Raw genomic sequence first — 16,063 nt, 5'->3', positions numbered from 1 at the left:
ACTCACTAACACACTACAGATCCCACACGCCGAGTCCTGTCTCCACACTCACTAACACACTACAGATCCCACACGCCGAGTCCTGTCTCCACACTCACTAACACACTACAGATCCCACACGCCGAGTCCTGTCTCCACACTCACTAACACACTACAGATCCCACACGCCGAGTCCTGTCTCCACACTCACTAACACACTACAGATCCCACACGCCGAGTCCTGTCTCCACACTCACTAACACACTACAGATCCCACACGCCGAGTCCTGTCTCCACACTCACTAACACACTACAGATCCCACACGCCGAGTCCTGTCCCCACACTCACTAACACACTACAGATCCCACACGCCGAGTCCTGTCTCCACACTCACTAACACACTACAGATCCCACACACCGAGTCCTGTCTCCACACTCACTACAGATCTCACACACAGCAAGTCCTGTCCCCACACTCACTACAGATGCCACACACCTTGTCACGTCACTCACAATGTGTACTCAGCACGACAATACCGGAGAGGTGCATACACATTTGCGAATGATAGATCTGATGGGGGGGGAATTGGACGATATTTCGTCCAGTGTGTGTACCCAGCATTAGATTTGGAATCTACATTGCGGTGTAAACAAAGCTGTCCAGCATTTGTGGGGAACATGCAAAAGCAGCCAGTATTTATCCTGCATGCCAAAAAATGTCTGTATTTGCACCACTTGCAGTGCAGCATGGTGTGTCCAGGTGCACAGTTACTTGCTCTATCTTACTCTATTCCCAAAGCTGAATCAGGCCCAGAGTCCTGTCCCCACACTCACTAACACACTTATACACAGCTATAAATTACATGCTTCTAAACTGTATGTATAAACACAAAAAGAAAAAATGACTGAAAGCGGATGTGCTCCTTTAAGAAAGCAGAGTATGCAAAGTACAGAGAGCTTGGAAGCGTAATCAAATGAAAGTTATGCTGGGTACACGCTGGCAGATATATTGGCCGATCAATTGATCGGCCAATATATGGTATGCCCATCGGCCAGTGTGTACCAGCGATATGTCTGAACAACGTTGTTCAGACATTATATATATATATATATATATATATATATATAAATAATGTTGGCTGTGCTGCCCAGCCGATAGCAGATATATCTGCTGTGTATACAGGTCGATCAGCCGACCGCCTGTACGCTTGCAGTGACAGCTGCGGTCAGTGGGACCAGAGGACAGGAGGAAGATGATGGTTGTCCGTTGTGTATGAACAACCATTATCTGCAGATATATCTGCTAGGTGTGTACCCACCATTAGAGGTGGTGCCCAATGTATGTTAAAATGGTTTATACTTTCATTTTCTACATAAGTTAATTATTAATCAGCATTCAGCAATATATATGGAAATCAAGAGTTAAGGGGCCTCGGGCGTGGCCTGACGAGAGTGGAGATAGGACGCACTTAAGGCAGCTCCTGTTTGAGGAATAGAAAAAAATCCATTACCTGACCTCCTGAAGGGTTAGCGCCGGTCCAGAGTGCACCCCTGATGTTTCTCTACTTGGGGGTTCGGTCCACAGAGTCGGGGGCTACTTTTAAGTGCCTTTGCGGATTGTGGCATGACCTTTTCAAGCCAGGGCCTCGATTTGAGACTGTGTGCGACGGGGTCCCTCCTTCAACCCGCAGTACGGAGCACAGACGGACTGGTTACTTACCCTGCCTTCCCACACAGTGAATAGCGCGCTTACCTGTGCTGCGTTCCCAGCCGGTCCAGCGCTGTCTGGTTCCGGCAGCAGGAGCTACACACGCCAGAGGTGCCTGCACGCGGCGGACGTTAAAGTGACGGCTGACATCTCCAGCGGCCCTCAAGGCTTGGGACAGTACCTGTGTCGGTGGCTGATATCCTTCTGCCCCATGATTGCTCCACCTCTGATTGATATTAGCAGAGTCCCCATGCTGGTGCTCCACATGGCCCCCCTCACTCCAGTGCAATTAGGGCTGTTGGCTGGACCACACCCTGTGCCCCTCAATACAAGTCTGCAACCTCCAGATGACTTGAGACTGAGGCTTTACACCTCATCGCCTGGGCTGATCCCTTCATCAATACATCAGCCAATTTGGCGTCCCATCATCAGGGCCTACTAAAGCTTCGGAGGCCGTGAAATAAGGTTGCAGCAGGTCGAAGGGCACAGCCGCTTCCGATTTGCCCGCGGCTGCAGCACACGTACACCGCTGCCTATCAGTGGTCCCGGTCATCCTGCACACACCTGATTTACCTCAGGCTGAGGCACGCAGGTCCCCTGCTCCTGAAAGAGCCCTCTCCCCACTGAGGACGCGGGATTGGTCTGCGGCCACTGGTAACCGTGAATGAATGAACGAAGAGTCTTCACCTTAACTGTGATCGGATAGGGAGCCACCTACACAGGCAAAAGAAAGCTACAGGGCAGGTTTTCAAGAAATCACCAGCCATAACGGTTCCAAAATCTACAACTCTACATTTCCTGCACCTGTCTCCCGGCAATCATTACCAACCTCTCCAAATATTTTGGAAAGGGATAGCCTCCTATTTGATACATATCAATGTCAGGAATGTGATTCTATCTGATAAAAGAATGATGTCTTTCTCAGGGTAATGCTTGCCCCACCCATGCAGTGACCCCCACTCCCTGAGTCGCTATCCGCACAAGAAGTTGTGTTACGTCTTGCTGGCTCAATTTAGTGTTTCTACTTTTACTCCTGAATATGCCGTCTAGGAAAACAAGACTACACAAACTGCCAACACCAATCCGCTTTCCGGCTGCACCCCAATCCAAAGCGGGACAGATGCCTTCCCCAGCAGTGGGTTCGTCCTCTATGTCTGCTACACGAGAGACAGTTTCTCTGGCTGACTTGGGTCTAGATCTGGATGTAAATGCGCCCCTTACCACCTAAGCTATGTTCCAAGTTTTTGCAGCATTCCGTTCTGATGTGCTGAAGGGTGTAGACACCTCTATACAATCTTCTCACAGGCCATGCTGACCTCCAAACCGATGTATCTTCCATGAGAGAGAAAATGGCAGATATGTAAGATCGATCACGAAGAAACAACTTGAAGATTCGTGGCACCTCAGATTCAGTGTCAAACGCAGAGTTACCTGATTACGTTTAAAATTTGTTCCTCAAGTTGATTCTTACGGCTTCTCAACAGGACCTGATAATTGATAGGGTCCACCGCCTTCCCAAACCGAGAATAGGTCCAGGCAATTTCCCGCAAAACACATTAATGAGGGTCCATTTTTTTTTCATTTCAAAGACCAAATTCTATATGCTGCACGCCAAGCTGAAGGCACTGACTTTTTTGGGGGTCTTCAAATCTTTCCAGACCTGTCTGCTGCCACTCTATCAAAAAGGCGCTCATTCCACCCCATTACCACAGCTCTAAGGGAAAATGACATCACATAGTGCTGGGGGTTTCCCGTGAAACTCCTGGTTAGCTACGAATCCTCCTCATATATTATTTCCAACGTAGAGGCTGGAGTTAAGCTTTTGGCAGAATGGGATATTACTGTGTCTACTCGTGCCTCCGGTTCTGGTGGTCAAGTTTCCCATGACTGGTCTAAAGCCACGTGAGAATTCTTCACTCACACAGCTACTGTGTTGATTAAACCGGCGCCCGACATCCCTATCTAAGTGATGTCGGGCGCCGAGCGCGGACAGCCACTGGGGTGGGGTGGGGAGAGGGTTAGGTTAGGGGCTCCCGGGGGGGACTTCGGGTTAGGCACCCCCCCCGGGAGGTTAGGCTAGGGCGAGGGAGGGTTAGGGTTAGGCACCCCCGGGGGAGGTTAGGGTTAAGCACCCTCCCGGGGGACTTAGGTTTAGGCGGCGGGGAAGGGGCGGTTAGGTTTGGGCACTTAGAGGGGGGGGGGGTTAGGGTTAGGCACCCCCCTAAGGGAGGGTTAGGGTTAGGGGGTAGAATTAGGTTAGACAATATTTACCTTAGGACGATCAGGATTTCCTCGTCTGCCGGGATGCCGCTGTCGGGATTCCAACCGCCGGGCATGGGTCCGGCGGTAAATCATGCAGATTCCAGTTATACAACTAGTGTTCACTCTAGGTCCAGCAGCAGGCAGGGTGCCGGACCTAGAGCTAGGGCACTTCTGCGCGCGCACCCGAATAGGAAAAGGGGGCATGTCTTTATGACGTGTCCCCTTTGTCACTCCTTACGGCATGCCGGGCAGCCCAAAAGCGCTGCGTCATAGTGAATGGCGCCCATTCACCGGCAGTGACCGCTGCGCCGCTGTTGTGACTACCAACGGGACACTGTGACCCGCGGGTGGAGAGAGAACCCACAGGCTGTCTCAACGGGGCGCCGCGCTGTCGGGCAGGGTGCTTTCTGCCCTTCAGAAATAGGGCAGGGGGCGGTACCCCGCTTAAACAGCCTAGCGGGAAAGCTATACAACCCACAATTATCTGAAAATTGTGCAATTGCTCACTAAACAAATTGCTGGATTGTATAAAGGTTACTGTGGAGAAACCTTTCTCAATATTGTTTGAATGTAAGTGTCCTTCAAGGGATATGCCCCAATACTGCTTGAATTTCACAATTAACTGATACAATAAGCTGCATTAACCTTTATGCTTAACTATTGAAATACCAAAATGTATCAATAGAGGGAATAGGAGTCTGATGAGTATGTGTCCCAGATAGAATACTCATTATTTTTTGGATAGTACATAAGATATTCATAATCTATGTGGGGGTGTACACGAAATGGCCTTGCACGTCAAAAACAAAAAAGGTAAATGGGGAAAAAAAAAATTATTTTGAAAATTGTTCGAAGTGACAGTCGACTCAGCATCCGAATGATGAATCAACATTACTACAAAAATGTTCTGGCAACTTTGAGGGAAAGAATCAGAAGAAAAAGTGAGTTGTGGAAAAATGGTTTCATCCTCCATCAGGGCAACGCACCAGCCCACACAGCGCTCCGTGCGAGGCACTTTTTGGCCGAGAAACAGATTGCAGTGCTTGAACGCCCTCCATACTCGCCAGACTTAGCACCATGTGACTTCTTTCTTATCCCTAAAGTCAACTCTCTACTTAAGGGAAGAACCCAGTTTTGCATCCGTTACTAATACCTCTTTTCCACCAAAAACCAGACATGGTTCCAACCCAGGTCAGACACCGTTAACACAGCACCATCGATCTGGGTTATTCTCAGGTCAGCCCCGTTCACACTGAACCCGGGTCTGCCCTGTTAAACTTGTGAGGTCATAAAAAGTGGGAGGTGACTGCTCCACAACCATCAATCAGCTCATTTTAAGCATGACCAAGGTCGGATAACCTAGGTTGTGCCGTTTACATGGCACCATTACCCAGGTCCATCCTGGATCCAACCCTGGTAGCGACTTGGGTTGGATTGACAGGTCACTTGACCCGGATTATTTTTCAGGGATCCTTTAACACTGAGCTGCAACCCAGGTAGACCCAGCAATAACCCAGGTTTTTGCTCTGGTGTGAAAGGGGTATTAGGTAAAGAAGAAAGTTACGGAGCTGCTGAGACAGCTGACTTATAATGAGCTACAGCACGGCTTTGACCAATGAAAAATAAGAAGGCAGCCGAGTGTGGATGCAGAAGGGGAGTATGTAGATGAAGAATGGAGTTAAAATGTACTTAATATAACTGAACATAAATCATCGCATCAGTCTTGTTTAATAGCCAGACCTCGTATTATAGATATAGATTTATATAGATGAGCAATGCATTTAAGCTTTCAGCCCCCAGCTGTTTTCCCAGGTGCTTTACAACAGGTGTGCTTGGTGACTGCCTCACTTTTAAAAGCAAAGTTGCTGTGAGCTTTAAACCAGATATAATAACTTGAGTTTAACACTAATGTGATGGCTATTTCCATGTTATAATTCTGAGCAACAGAGTAGGGACTTTCAGTAAAGTGGGGTCCCTTGACAGGGGCTGCAAGCTTAAATGCATTGATCTATTCATGAACCAAAACCCCACTGTTTATTATTATTATTATTGTTAGTTATTATGGTGAGAGCAGATTTCTATTTAAACAATGTGGTCACATACCATGTTGCGCCCCAAATCCAAGAATATATATACACACACACACACACACACACACACTGTATATTTAGGGTCTATACCATTTAAAAAAAAAAAAAAGGATTGTTTCATGTAAACATTACGTATACTCTGTATTGTAATATAGGATATCATGTTTTGGACATAAATATAGAGGATAAATGGTACATGTGAATATAGACACATACCAGAGGTCAGCTATAAATTTCCTTTATAATATATATGACAACATACTAACAGGATATGAGTAGATTATAAGGGTGTTTCTATAATTCGCAGAGATAATTTGGTGCTGGGTATATTTTATCTAGCAACAATTTCTGTATGGCTTATCATTCAGAGATAAAAGAAAAGATTTAAAATGATTTTATTTCTTCTACATCATATATACCCAAAATAATATAAACTAGTAAAGGATTTTATTTAGGGGTAGTATAAATTTAAAGTTATGTTTTAGAAATATATAACAAAAACAATTTTATCAAAGTGTGCCCCAGAAAAATATATATATTTTTTTAATCTTTTTTTTGCTTCTCTTGCAAATATACCATATAAGGTCTGTAAGGGCTGCAAGGTGATTTCCAAACCAGGTAAACACATGATGTTCACATACATCAGCCCTTTACACCTGTAACTCTGACACTCATTAAAAAAAAAAAAAATCCCTCACAATGGTAATAAAGTCAATGGCTATAAAAGAGAACACGCTTAGAGGATCTCAATCAAACGATCTAAAAAAAAAAAAAAAAAAAAAAAATCTGCACAAAAGAAGACAGCATACCGAAACGCCATCCAATGTTAACTGATAACAGACTCTGGGGTCTATTTACTAAGCCTTGGATGGAGATAAAGTGAACGGAGATAAAGTACCAGCCAATCAGCTCCTAACTGCCATGTCACAGGCTATGTTTGAAAAATGACAGTTAAGGTGCGTATCCACTACACAAGAGTAGAACAATTGTACGCTTACAACATTGTAATCGTTCATCATCCTGTGCAACGGATAAAGTGCCCACACTGAACCATATATCGTTCAGTGCAGACACCCTCCCTCATCCCCGAACATGCACAACCTGTCGATATCAACAGGTTGGCCGGCATGTTCAGGCGATGACAAATGCTAACAACGACCACCGGGAGCGCGCAACGCTGGTCGTTGCCGGCATATTTGCTGCACAATTAAACGATAACGATGTCGTAATCGTTAATTTTTCTCGTGTATTGGATATGCGCCTTTTGGAGCTGGGTGGCTGGTACTTTATCTTCGTTCAATTTGTCTCCATCCAAGGCTTAGTAAATAGACCCCTATGGTTTACCTGTCAAAAACAGTTTCCATAAGAAACAGCAAAAATATTTTTGATCCACCAACCTGATTTTTCCACCAGTTCCCGGACATCTCTCTTCTCCGGGAGCCCCGAATACCCCAGTCCTCGGCATTCTAGGATGGTCTTCAACTGGTGGAAGCTTAACGTCACCGGGTCCAGCAGCTGGCTGGCAAAGATGCCCGTCTCATACCACACTATTGTCTCAAAAAACCTTGCTAGGACGAAGAGGATGAGGAAGTACAGCAGCAGAAGGAACAATTTCAACCACATCTTGCCAGTCTTGAAGGAGAAGTTCTTCTGCCCTGCCCTATGGAAACAGAGAGGGGTATAAGCTCTGACAGTAAATGTCAACCACAGGATATAACCTCATACAGTACGACTGGCAACAGTAGGAGACAAGCACAGGGTATGACATCCAACAGTACGAGCCAATTACAGGGTATGACCTCCGACAGTACAAGCCAAGCACAGGACCAAACATGTGCTACGGATCTTTGGGGATTGTTATCCAATAAACTGAACTTCCTTTCTGGAGGCCGTAGAGTAGACAGATAACAACAAAGTACTTAGCCTATTGATTCACATGTCATGAAGGTAATGAGCAACTTGTTGATCTTCCTATGACTTATGTTGATGACATCTAGCTAGTGGACTTTAATAAACTGGGCTGTAGCATTTAATGTGGTTAAATTAGGCCAGCCAAATCATACACTGAACTAAGGGGAGATACTGATTCTGTGGGCTCAATCAATTTTCATGAGAACGCAGCAAGTGAGCGTTGTGGGGTCTCCGTGCCCTCGGACCCTCCAATATTGTTAGCAGTTGCGGAGGATGAAGGGGAGGACGTGAGGAGACACATAGGAGCAGGGTCTGTGAGCGTCACAATTAGGAAGCATGCATGGCACTCAAACTAATTTAAAATGTACATACCCCCTCTTACCCATCACCAGACGAGGAAGGGATGGGTGTTTAAATTTAAGTCCTCAGGGCAGTTTGCATTCAGCGCAGGCGCTCCAGCAAAAACAAATTAGAGACACTAAAAAGGGGCGATTCAGAATCAGGAGCAAAAAAAACAAAAAACTCCAAAGCGGTAACTTTACATCTTGGTAAAAACCATGTTGCACTGCAGGTGGGGCACATGTAAGATGCACAGAGATTTTAGATCTAGGAGGGGCGGGTTTTAGCTCAATTCTAAAATTGCAGTGAAAAGAGAAAGCTGTCCAGCAATTGTAACTATATGCAAAAGCCACAAGTGCAAAAAAAAAACAAGAAAAGGAATGAAAATGAATCTGCATATACACTGACTGTCTTCCATTAGGTGTTAGGGACAGGTAAACATGAAACAGCTTAGTGATCACCGCAGTTTTAAAATTTTGATGTCCCAGCAGGTGACAGCAAACAGCAAGTACCAGCGCTTCTCACGTGTGAAGGAAAGAGACATCCCCTCTATAATTTCCAGACAGGGGATCTCACACTAACACTATACCTAGGTTTACCATACTGTCCCTTTAAACCGCGACACTCATGAATTACAAAGAATCTGTGGCTGGCGTACTTCAAGCCTGGATTTCACCTTGTTTTAATGAGCCATAGAACCTGTGTAATGCACGAGTGTCCCAGTTTAAAGGGATGATATGGTAAGCCTGACTATACGCATATGGACCTGCGCCAGAAAGTCTGGTCACAATGTTGCTAGAGGGATTATAAAACGATAAGGATCGCTTATCCGAAAACCCATAACCCAAAGAGCTCAGGTACAACGTGCCCGATCCCTTCCGTCACTGCGAGGAGCGCTGCTACATCATAACAAGGAGGAGTGGGTGAGACAGCTGGGGGGCTATTACAGCTCAGATCCCCACATGCTGCAAGAGCTCCAGCATCCTGGGCTGTAGATCCCACAGCGGGTGCAGTAGGTATTACCAAATCCCGACAGTGGCACCCCAACAAGGGTGAAGATCCCGATCGTCCCTAAGGTATCGCTAACCTAATTCCCCCCCCCTAACCCTCCCTTAGGGGTGCCTAACCCTCCCCCCCCCCCAAAGTGCCTAATGCTAATCCCCCCTCTGAGTGCCTAAACCCAGCCCCCCCCCCCTTCCCCGCAGCCTAAACCTAAGTCCCCTGGGGGGTGCCTAACCCTAACCCCCCTCCCCTTCCCCTAGCCTAAACCTAACCCTCCCAGGGGGGTGCCTAACCCTAAGTCCCCCCGGGAGCGCTAAACCTAACCCTCCCCTCCCCTGCGGCTGTCCGCGCCCGGCTTACCTTCGTTCGGTGTGCCCGGGTGGCGGGCTCCCGGCCTCTGGTTAATGACAGGTATCGATTTTTTGACACCTGTCATTAGTACCACGCCGGGATTAGAAAGTCTGGAAGCCGGCGGTTGGCATTTAGACCGGCGGCTTCCAAACTGCATCCCCCCCACAGCTGCACTAGATCACACAGAGAGGCCCTACAGGTGGCTATGACACAGTACATGTCACACACCAACATGTAATCATGATATATATATATATATATATATATATATATATATATACACACACACATTATAAACCTGTACATAGAAGGATATAAAACACAACGTTAGGGAACACTCCCATGCAGGTGACAGGGGGGGTGTGAGACAGTGCCCCCTCCCACACAGGAGGGTGTATGATGTCTCTGGGGGTGACAGTGGAATTCAGGCTGAGATGACCCCTCTAGGACCCAGCACTCACCACATCGGGGCCGGAGAGGACGGGGGCTCAGGCGCTGCAGGGAGGGGGATCCCGCTCCATCCCTCGCTCCCGGGAATGCTGCTGCTGACACCGGTGCTGGTGGTGATGTGACCGCCGGGCTGCTGCCTGCGATCAGCTGAGCAACAAGACAACAGTGACGTCACGGCGACCCCTGACCCCGGCTGTGTGTGAGTGAGGGGGCGGGCCGCGGGGAGGGTGAGCATAGAGTGCGGGAGAGGGTGGGATAGACAAGCCGAGAGAGGGCAGAGATTCCAGGATAGGAGTAGGGAGTCTAAGGACAGTTCTAGAAGAGACCACTGGACTGGAGATGAGACAGACAGAGTCAATGATGAGAAGAGGACGGAGTTATTACTAGCACAGGGTAGAATGCCCATATGTCACACCATGGCACAGAGTGTCACTGGCTTAGGGACAGTTCTTGAGGGCAGGGCTGCCAGCCACATGCACCCACACTTGTAGGTGGCATAGTAATGCCAGGTGTGCAGCCTGAAGATGAGTTCTTGCAGCCATGTTGAATAATGTTTCTAATTGCACTTACTGGTCCCAATAGCTACTGTATGCAGGACCATAACTAGCACTGCCTCCTAAGGGAGGATAGGCTGAGGGGGGTGGCACCATGGCTGCTACAGTATTTGGCTTTTAGGGTGCCCCTACAAGCCAAATGCACATCTGCCTGAGAGCTGGCGTGGTGGCATGGGCTTTGGCTGACACTGTCGCATGCAATGACACGGTAACATCCAATGCGACTGTGTAGTCATGCTGCATCCCCTGGCTTTAAATAATTCCCCAGGCAGTTACGTAGCTGTCCGTGGACGCCAACATCACTGGCGGAATTGCTTGAATGGCATTATGTAGTGCTATTTGGCTGATCTCTGCAAGTGCAGAGTGGTAATCAGTAGCGGCTCTAGGCACGGGCAAGCCGGGCCGTCGCCCTGGAGCGCCATTGTATCTGGTGGGCACTAGAAACACTCACCCTCCCTCCCGGAGATATCGTGACTATGTAACTTCAGGAGGAGGGAAGCGGCGGCAACACAGGCCGGCGCTGGGCGCAGCAAAGCCTAGCATCGGCCCTGGTGGTAATGCCTCATGGAGCGGAGCCAGTGTTTGTGAAAGGAGTATTAAAAATTGGGTGAAAAGAGTTTAAATAGGCATATAAAGACCCAAAGAGTACGAAATATTCTAGCACAATAGATGTTACATATGCTTATCTGTTTAGATTTCCAGTTTTGTTTAATAACACCGGACTGGATGCGACCACTTAGAACTACAAGTGCAACTGGACAAACATTGAATAAACATTTAATTATCTTGAATCCTGGATCCAGAAGGCTGGAAGACTTGCTCCTTAAAGATACATCAGAGTAGGTCAGTTTTTGCAAACTCCAGTCCTCAGGAAACCGTAACAGTGCATGTTTTCCAGGTCTCCTCACAGAATCACAAGTGAAATAATTAGCACCACCTATGAGTCATTTTTAGTGTGTGAGGCAGTAATGAATACACTTGTGCTCCACAAAGGAAATATGGAAATCATGTACTGTTAGGGTGTCCTGAGGACTAGGGGTATAATTACTAAAGTGCGGGTTTTTAGAAGTGGAGTTGTTGCCCATAGCAACCAATGAGATTCTACTTATTTCTCTAGCACCGAACTTAGAAGTTAATAGCTACAATCTGATTGGAAACACTAGAATAGATAGTTAATGATGCATAGATCTGGTTTGAGAGGTGGCATGGTACAGTAACTGTCCAGCTTTGTGTCTCCTTTTTTCTGGCATTGTCTATCCAGGCACCAGCTTATAATAGAACAAGCTACGGCAACTGTATGGAGGTCTTCGAATAGCCTCCATGCCAAACTATGGCAGAGTGTCTAGTGGTGAAGTGAACGTTTCAACTACCAGATTTTCTGCTGAATCAGCCTCCTTTCCAAGCAATGCCACTAATGTCAAGGAGGGAGGAAGCCCTAAGCTGCATGGGTACAGTATAGCAGGCCAAAAAGGGCAAACCAGGACAGTATGTGGGCATTGGTCCAGCTCTTGGAACCACTACTTTGGGCAAGTCCGGTTGTCCTTCCTACATATTCATATGAAGCAGTAGAGGGATCAAATGCACACCAAAAGTGATGGATGGCTCCTGGCTGGGCATCTGTGGTCTTGTCAGTATATAATAGGTGAATTGTTCCAAAAAGACCTCCTGATGGTAAATATAAACCCCTTTTATGCTTTATTTATATCCAGACATGGACCTTGCCAATGTCTGGCTGAGGTTGCACTTGAAATGTCTTCACCTCATCCCACACACACTGCCAGCAGGGTTTAAAGATTTGTTCCAGGGAACGTCCTTACTTTTCCTTATTAAATGCACAGTGCATTTTTACTTTTCTTCATGGTAAATGCAGTTATTGCCAACTATTTGTGCTCGTTTCTGCCTTACATGTTAATATGGGTCAGGATGCCGCTGGTCAGAATACAGACAGCGGTACAAAAGTATAGTACCACTAACCCTTACCTCTATACTAACCCTCCCTCCCCGGTGCATAACCCTGTCCTCCCGCCGTAGCGCCTAAACCTAACTCTCCCTCCCTGGTGCCTAACCCTAACCACCCTACTGAATGGCTAAACCTAACCTCCCCCTCCCCACAGCCTAAACCTAACCCTTCCCGGTGCCTAACCCTCCCTAGTGCCGAAACCTACCCTCCCCCTCCCCGCAGCCTAAACATAACCCTCCCCCTTAATGCCTAAACCTATCACTCCCCTAACCCCCGATACTTACCTTCGGGATGCCGGCTGTCGAGATACTGGAGCCAGGATCCAGACGCTGTCAGGATTCTGGCGCCGGCATTTAGACCATCGGGATCCCGCAAGCCAGGATGCTGACTACATCCTATTTATTAAAGGAATGTAGTTAGCATCCCGACGTGCGGGATGGAGTATTTAAGCTGAAAAAAAACCTGGATAATAAATATTGGGCTCCAAAGACTGCCATGGCAGCAATGCATACATGCCTTCCAGCTGTTGCGATTTCTGGGCACCGTTCTTCTCAGCAGACAGCTTTGTTCCGATTGGGTTGGGAAAAATGGTCCATGGTATGTGCAACATGTACATTGTGTTTTTGGAGGAAGAGAATGGGGCTTGTCTAAAACAATGGTCATGCCCATGATGTGTCACTATAGGATCTGGTCAAGATGCCAGCGGATGGGATGCAGGACATCAGGATACTGACGCCGGAATCCTGATGCCTGCCAGAACGCCGACATCTCGAAGGGATCAAGATACCGACGTCGGCATCCTGACCGCTGGCATCCCGAAGGTAAGTAAGCGGGTTAGGGTTAGGCACCGAACAGGAAGGATTAGGGTTAGGCTGCGGGGATGGGGGGGTTTGTCACCACCGGGGGGATGTTAGGTTTAGGCAATGCACGGGGAGGGTTAGGGTTTGGGGGGGGGCTAGGTTTAGGCACCACCAGGTTAGGTTACTTACCTGCCCCTGTCGGGATCTTCACCATCGAGATGCCGCTGATGGTCTTCTGACCACTGGCATCCCGTCCCCTGGTATATCATACCGATTCCGTGACTAGGCCCCAGTGCTGCATGGTCACGCCCCCTTATCACAGTGGCTTCCTCGCACTTGTCCCAACTCAGTAGCAGTAAATGTTGGGAGATATGATGTGCTTAAATATTCCTTTTCAGCAAAGCGTCCTGTTATATCCTTTTCCCCACACCATGGGCCACTCGGCAGATTGCTTTGGAAGTTTAATATGGTGAATTTGGATTGATTCTAAGGTTGTATGCAACATTTGGGGCTGTAAAATAGAATGGAGGACAGACGTATGTAACGGTGGTACTAACGACATATGCGTGACTTTGCACGTTTTTATTTTGACATGGCACAGACACAAACCGCAAAAAAATGTAATCAAAGAAAACAGCAAATAATACCCCCTCTGAGGGCAGTAATCAGTGTAGCTTAGATTTTCCTGAAAGGCTTGAAAACATTTTTCATGTAAAAGTTTAGAACAAAATTCCCACCATGGATGATCCGGAAATGTCCAAGCTCACAGGAGCAGTGGGACTTGCCTTTACTTTCTTCACAAAACATCGAGTCCAACTTTCGTGGCAACTTCAAGATGAAAATGTAAATGGCTCCTGGCTTTCTTAGAGCCCACAGCACAATAACGCAGTCTCCAATCAGCAACAACAGCCATATCTAGCCCCCTTGCAGATTCCCCCACCATTTTTTTAACATTTAAAACCATTTAGTACTCTGCACCGCCAACGTTCCACGTGTGAAACATTGGCATTCAAAGATACACAGTTGGAATACCAAGTAAGATAAAACAATGTTTTATACATACAAATGCATGACAAACACTACACAATATAACTATCAGGCATGGGACACCAATTTGAATACCACATGCAAAGTTGGAGCTAAAAGCAAATGCTACTATTTGCACTTTTTTATGAAATTCAAAAAGCAGCAGATTGAATCCTACACATTATTTAATAGTACTTCACTATATGTTACAACAAGCCTTCTACACGACGTGTTTCAAATGTCCAGCGGCATTAACAAATATTTCAACAGTTACAGCTTCACTAAGCCGATGTTTCACTTGTGAAAATGTTGGTGGTTAACATGTTAGCAACTCTGTGCATATGGAAAATGTGTTACTCTATTTAATTTTCCAGTCGGCTGCCCAGATCTTCCTGTCAGGAGGCCCCTGCCCATACTTCGCAGCACTGGGGAGCAGGTTTGCCTACCCTCCCGATTTGACCGGGAGCCTCCCGATTTTCGGGTGCCGCTCCCGGCCCCCCGGAAAGGCAGGCAAGCCTCCCGGAAGTCTCCGACCCTCCCCCCTGAAAAAAACAGAAATACCCGCAGCGGGGGGCCCGGTGACGTGATTCGCGTCATCGTGGCCCCGCCCCCTGCTTCACAATGCCGAAAATCACGCCATTGTGAAGAGGGGCGGAGTCACGATGACGCGATCGTGCAGCCCCGCCCCCAGTGTGACACAAAATGGCCACTCCGCCCCCAATGGCCGGCCCCGCCCCCTTCTATTAGCCGACAATCAGCTCCCTCCCGGAAGGCTGGAGCTGATTGTCGGCAAGTATGACTGGGGAGTAATGGGGCGTGGCATAGGTGGATGGCACGCTGGGGAGGGAGCATGCCGGCAAGATCGTGGCCTCGTCCTCGCTATACAATGCCGATAACAGCATTTTACGATAACCAATTTAGGGCCGGATTTAATTAGACGCAATAAGCCCGGTTTTTTCGTGATAAATTTGCAATCGCACAATTCAATTATCGCATGTGTGATAATTGCATAGACAGAAACCAGCAATGTTTTCACCATCTCAGAGCAGGTGGGAAAAAAAAAGCAAAATCTCTATTTTTGGCTAAACGTGGGGATTTGTGATGATACATTAGCCAAAAAGTTGTGTTTAATTAGTGTAATTTGTGCAAAATTTACGTCAATTTTAGGTCAAATAAAATAAAAGTAGTGGAAAATGGGTTTAAAGTAGTGGGCCTAGTATTTTGGGGGCTGTATGGATGCGACAGGTGTATTAAACATTGCAGGTGTATTTTTAATATTTTTTTAAAAGTGCACATTCTAAACACAAACATATACATACACCCATTTTAATGCACCCCCAATTAACGTCCAGCGGTTATTTTCTCAAAAAAATATAGCTTTTTATCATTTTTCAACACTTATTCAAATACACAGATAACAGCCAATTTACCCAATTTAAGAACGCAATATACTTTTATTACGGCCATTAATACACTTCTATATTGATTTCCTATGTCAGTTAGCCCTTTTTTGGGGTACAGACTGATTTCCCAAAAAGTGGAGATATTTTCACCTGTTTCGCCATGAAAAATTATCGCCCGTACACCTTTTCACCTGTTTTACAATAGAATAGAATCGAAAAAACGGGAG

At 47.0% G+C, this 16,063-nt stretch overlaps 1 protein-coding gene across 2 annotated transcripts in view; it reads right to left on the bottom strand.

Annotated features, from left to right (window-relative positions):
• LOC148480526 (charged multivesicular body protein 3) overlaps nt 1-7,695 on the bottom strand; it is an 82,213-nt gene extending 74,518 nt beyond the window's left edge. For both annotated transcript variants that reach the window (XM_088454271.1, XM_088454269.1), the window contains exon 1: nt 7,438-7,695. In XM_088454271.1, the coding sequence (XP_088310397.1) occupies nt 7,438-7,663 (226 nt within the window). In that variant the 5' untranslated portion in view covers nt 7,664-7,695. The remainder of the gene's footprint in view (nt 1-7,437) is intronic.
• Between the last annotated feature and the right edge of the window lie 8,368 nt (nt 7,696-16,063).

Source organism: Taudactylus pleione, unplaced genomic scaffold, assembly GCF_031769625.1.
Source record: "Taudactylus pleione unplaced genomic scaffold, aTauple2 ptg000611l, whole genome shotgun sequence".
Taxonomy (NCBI): Eukaryota; Metazoa; Chordata; class Amphibia; order Anura; family Myobatrachidae; genus Taudactylus; species Taudactylus pleione.
Note: the sequence above shows the minus strand (reverse complement) of the source record. Positions and strands in the feature narration are given on the sequence as shown.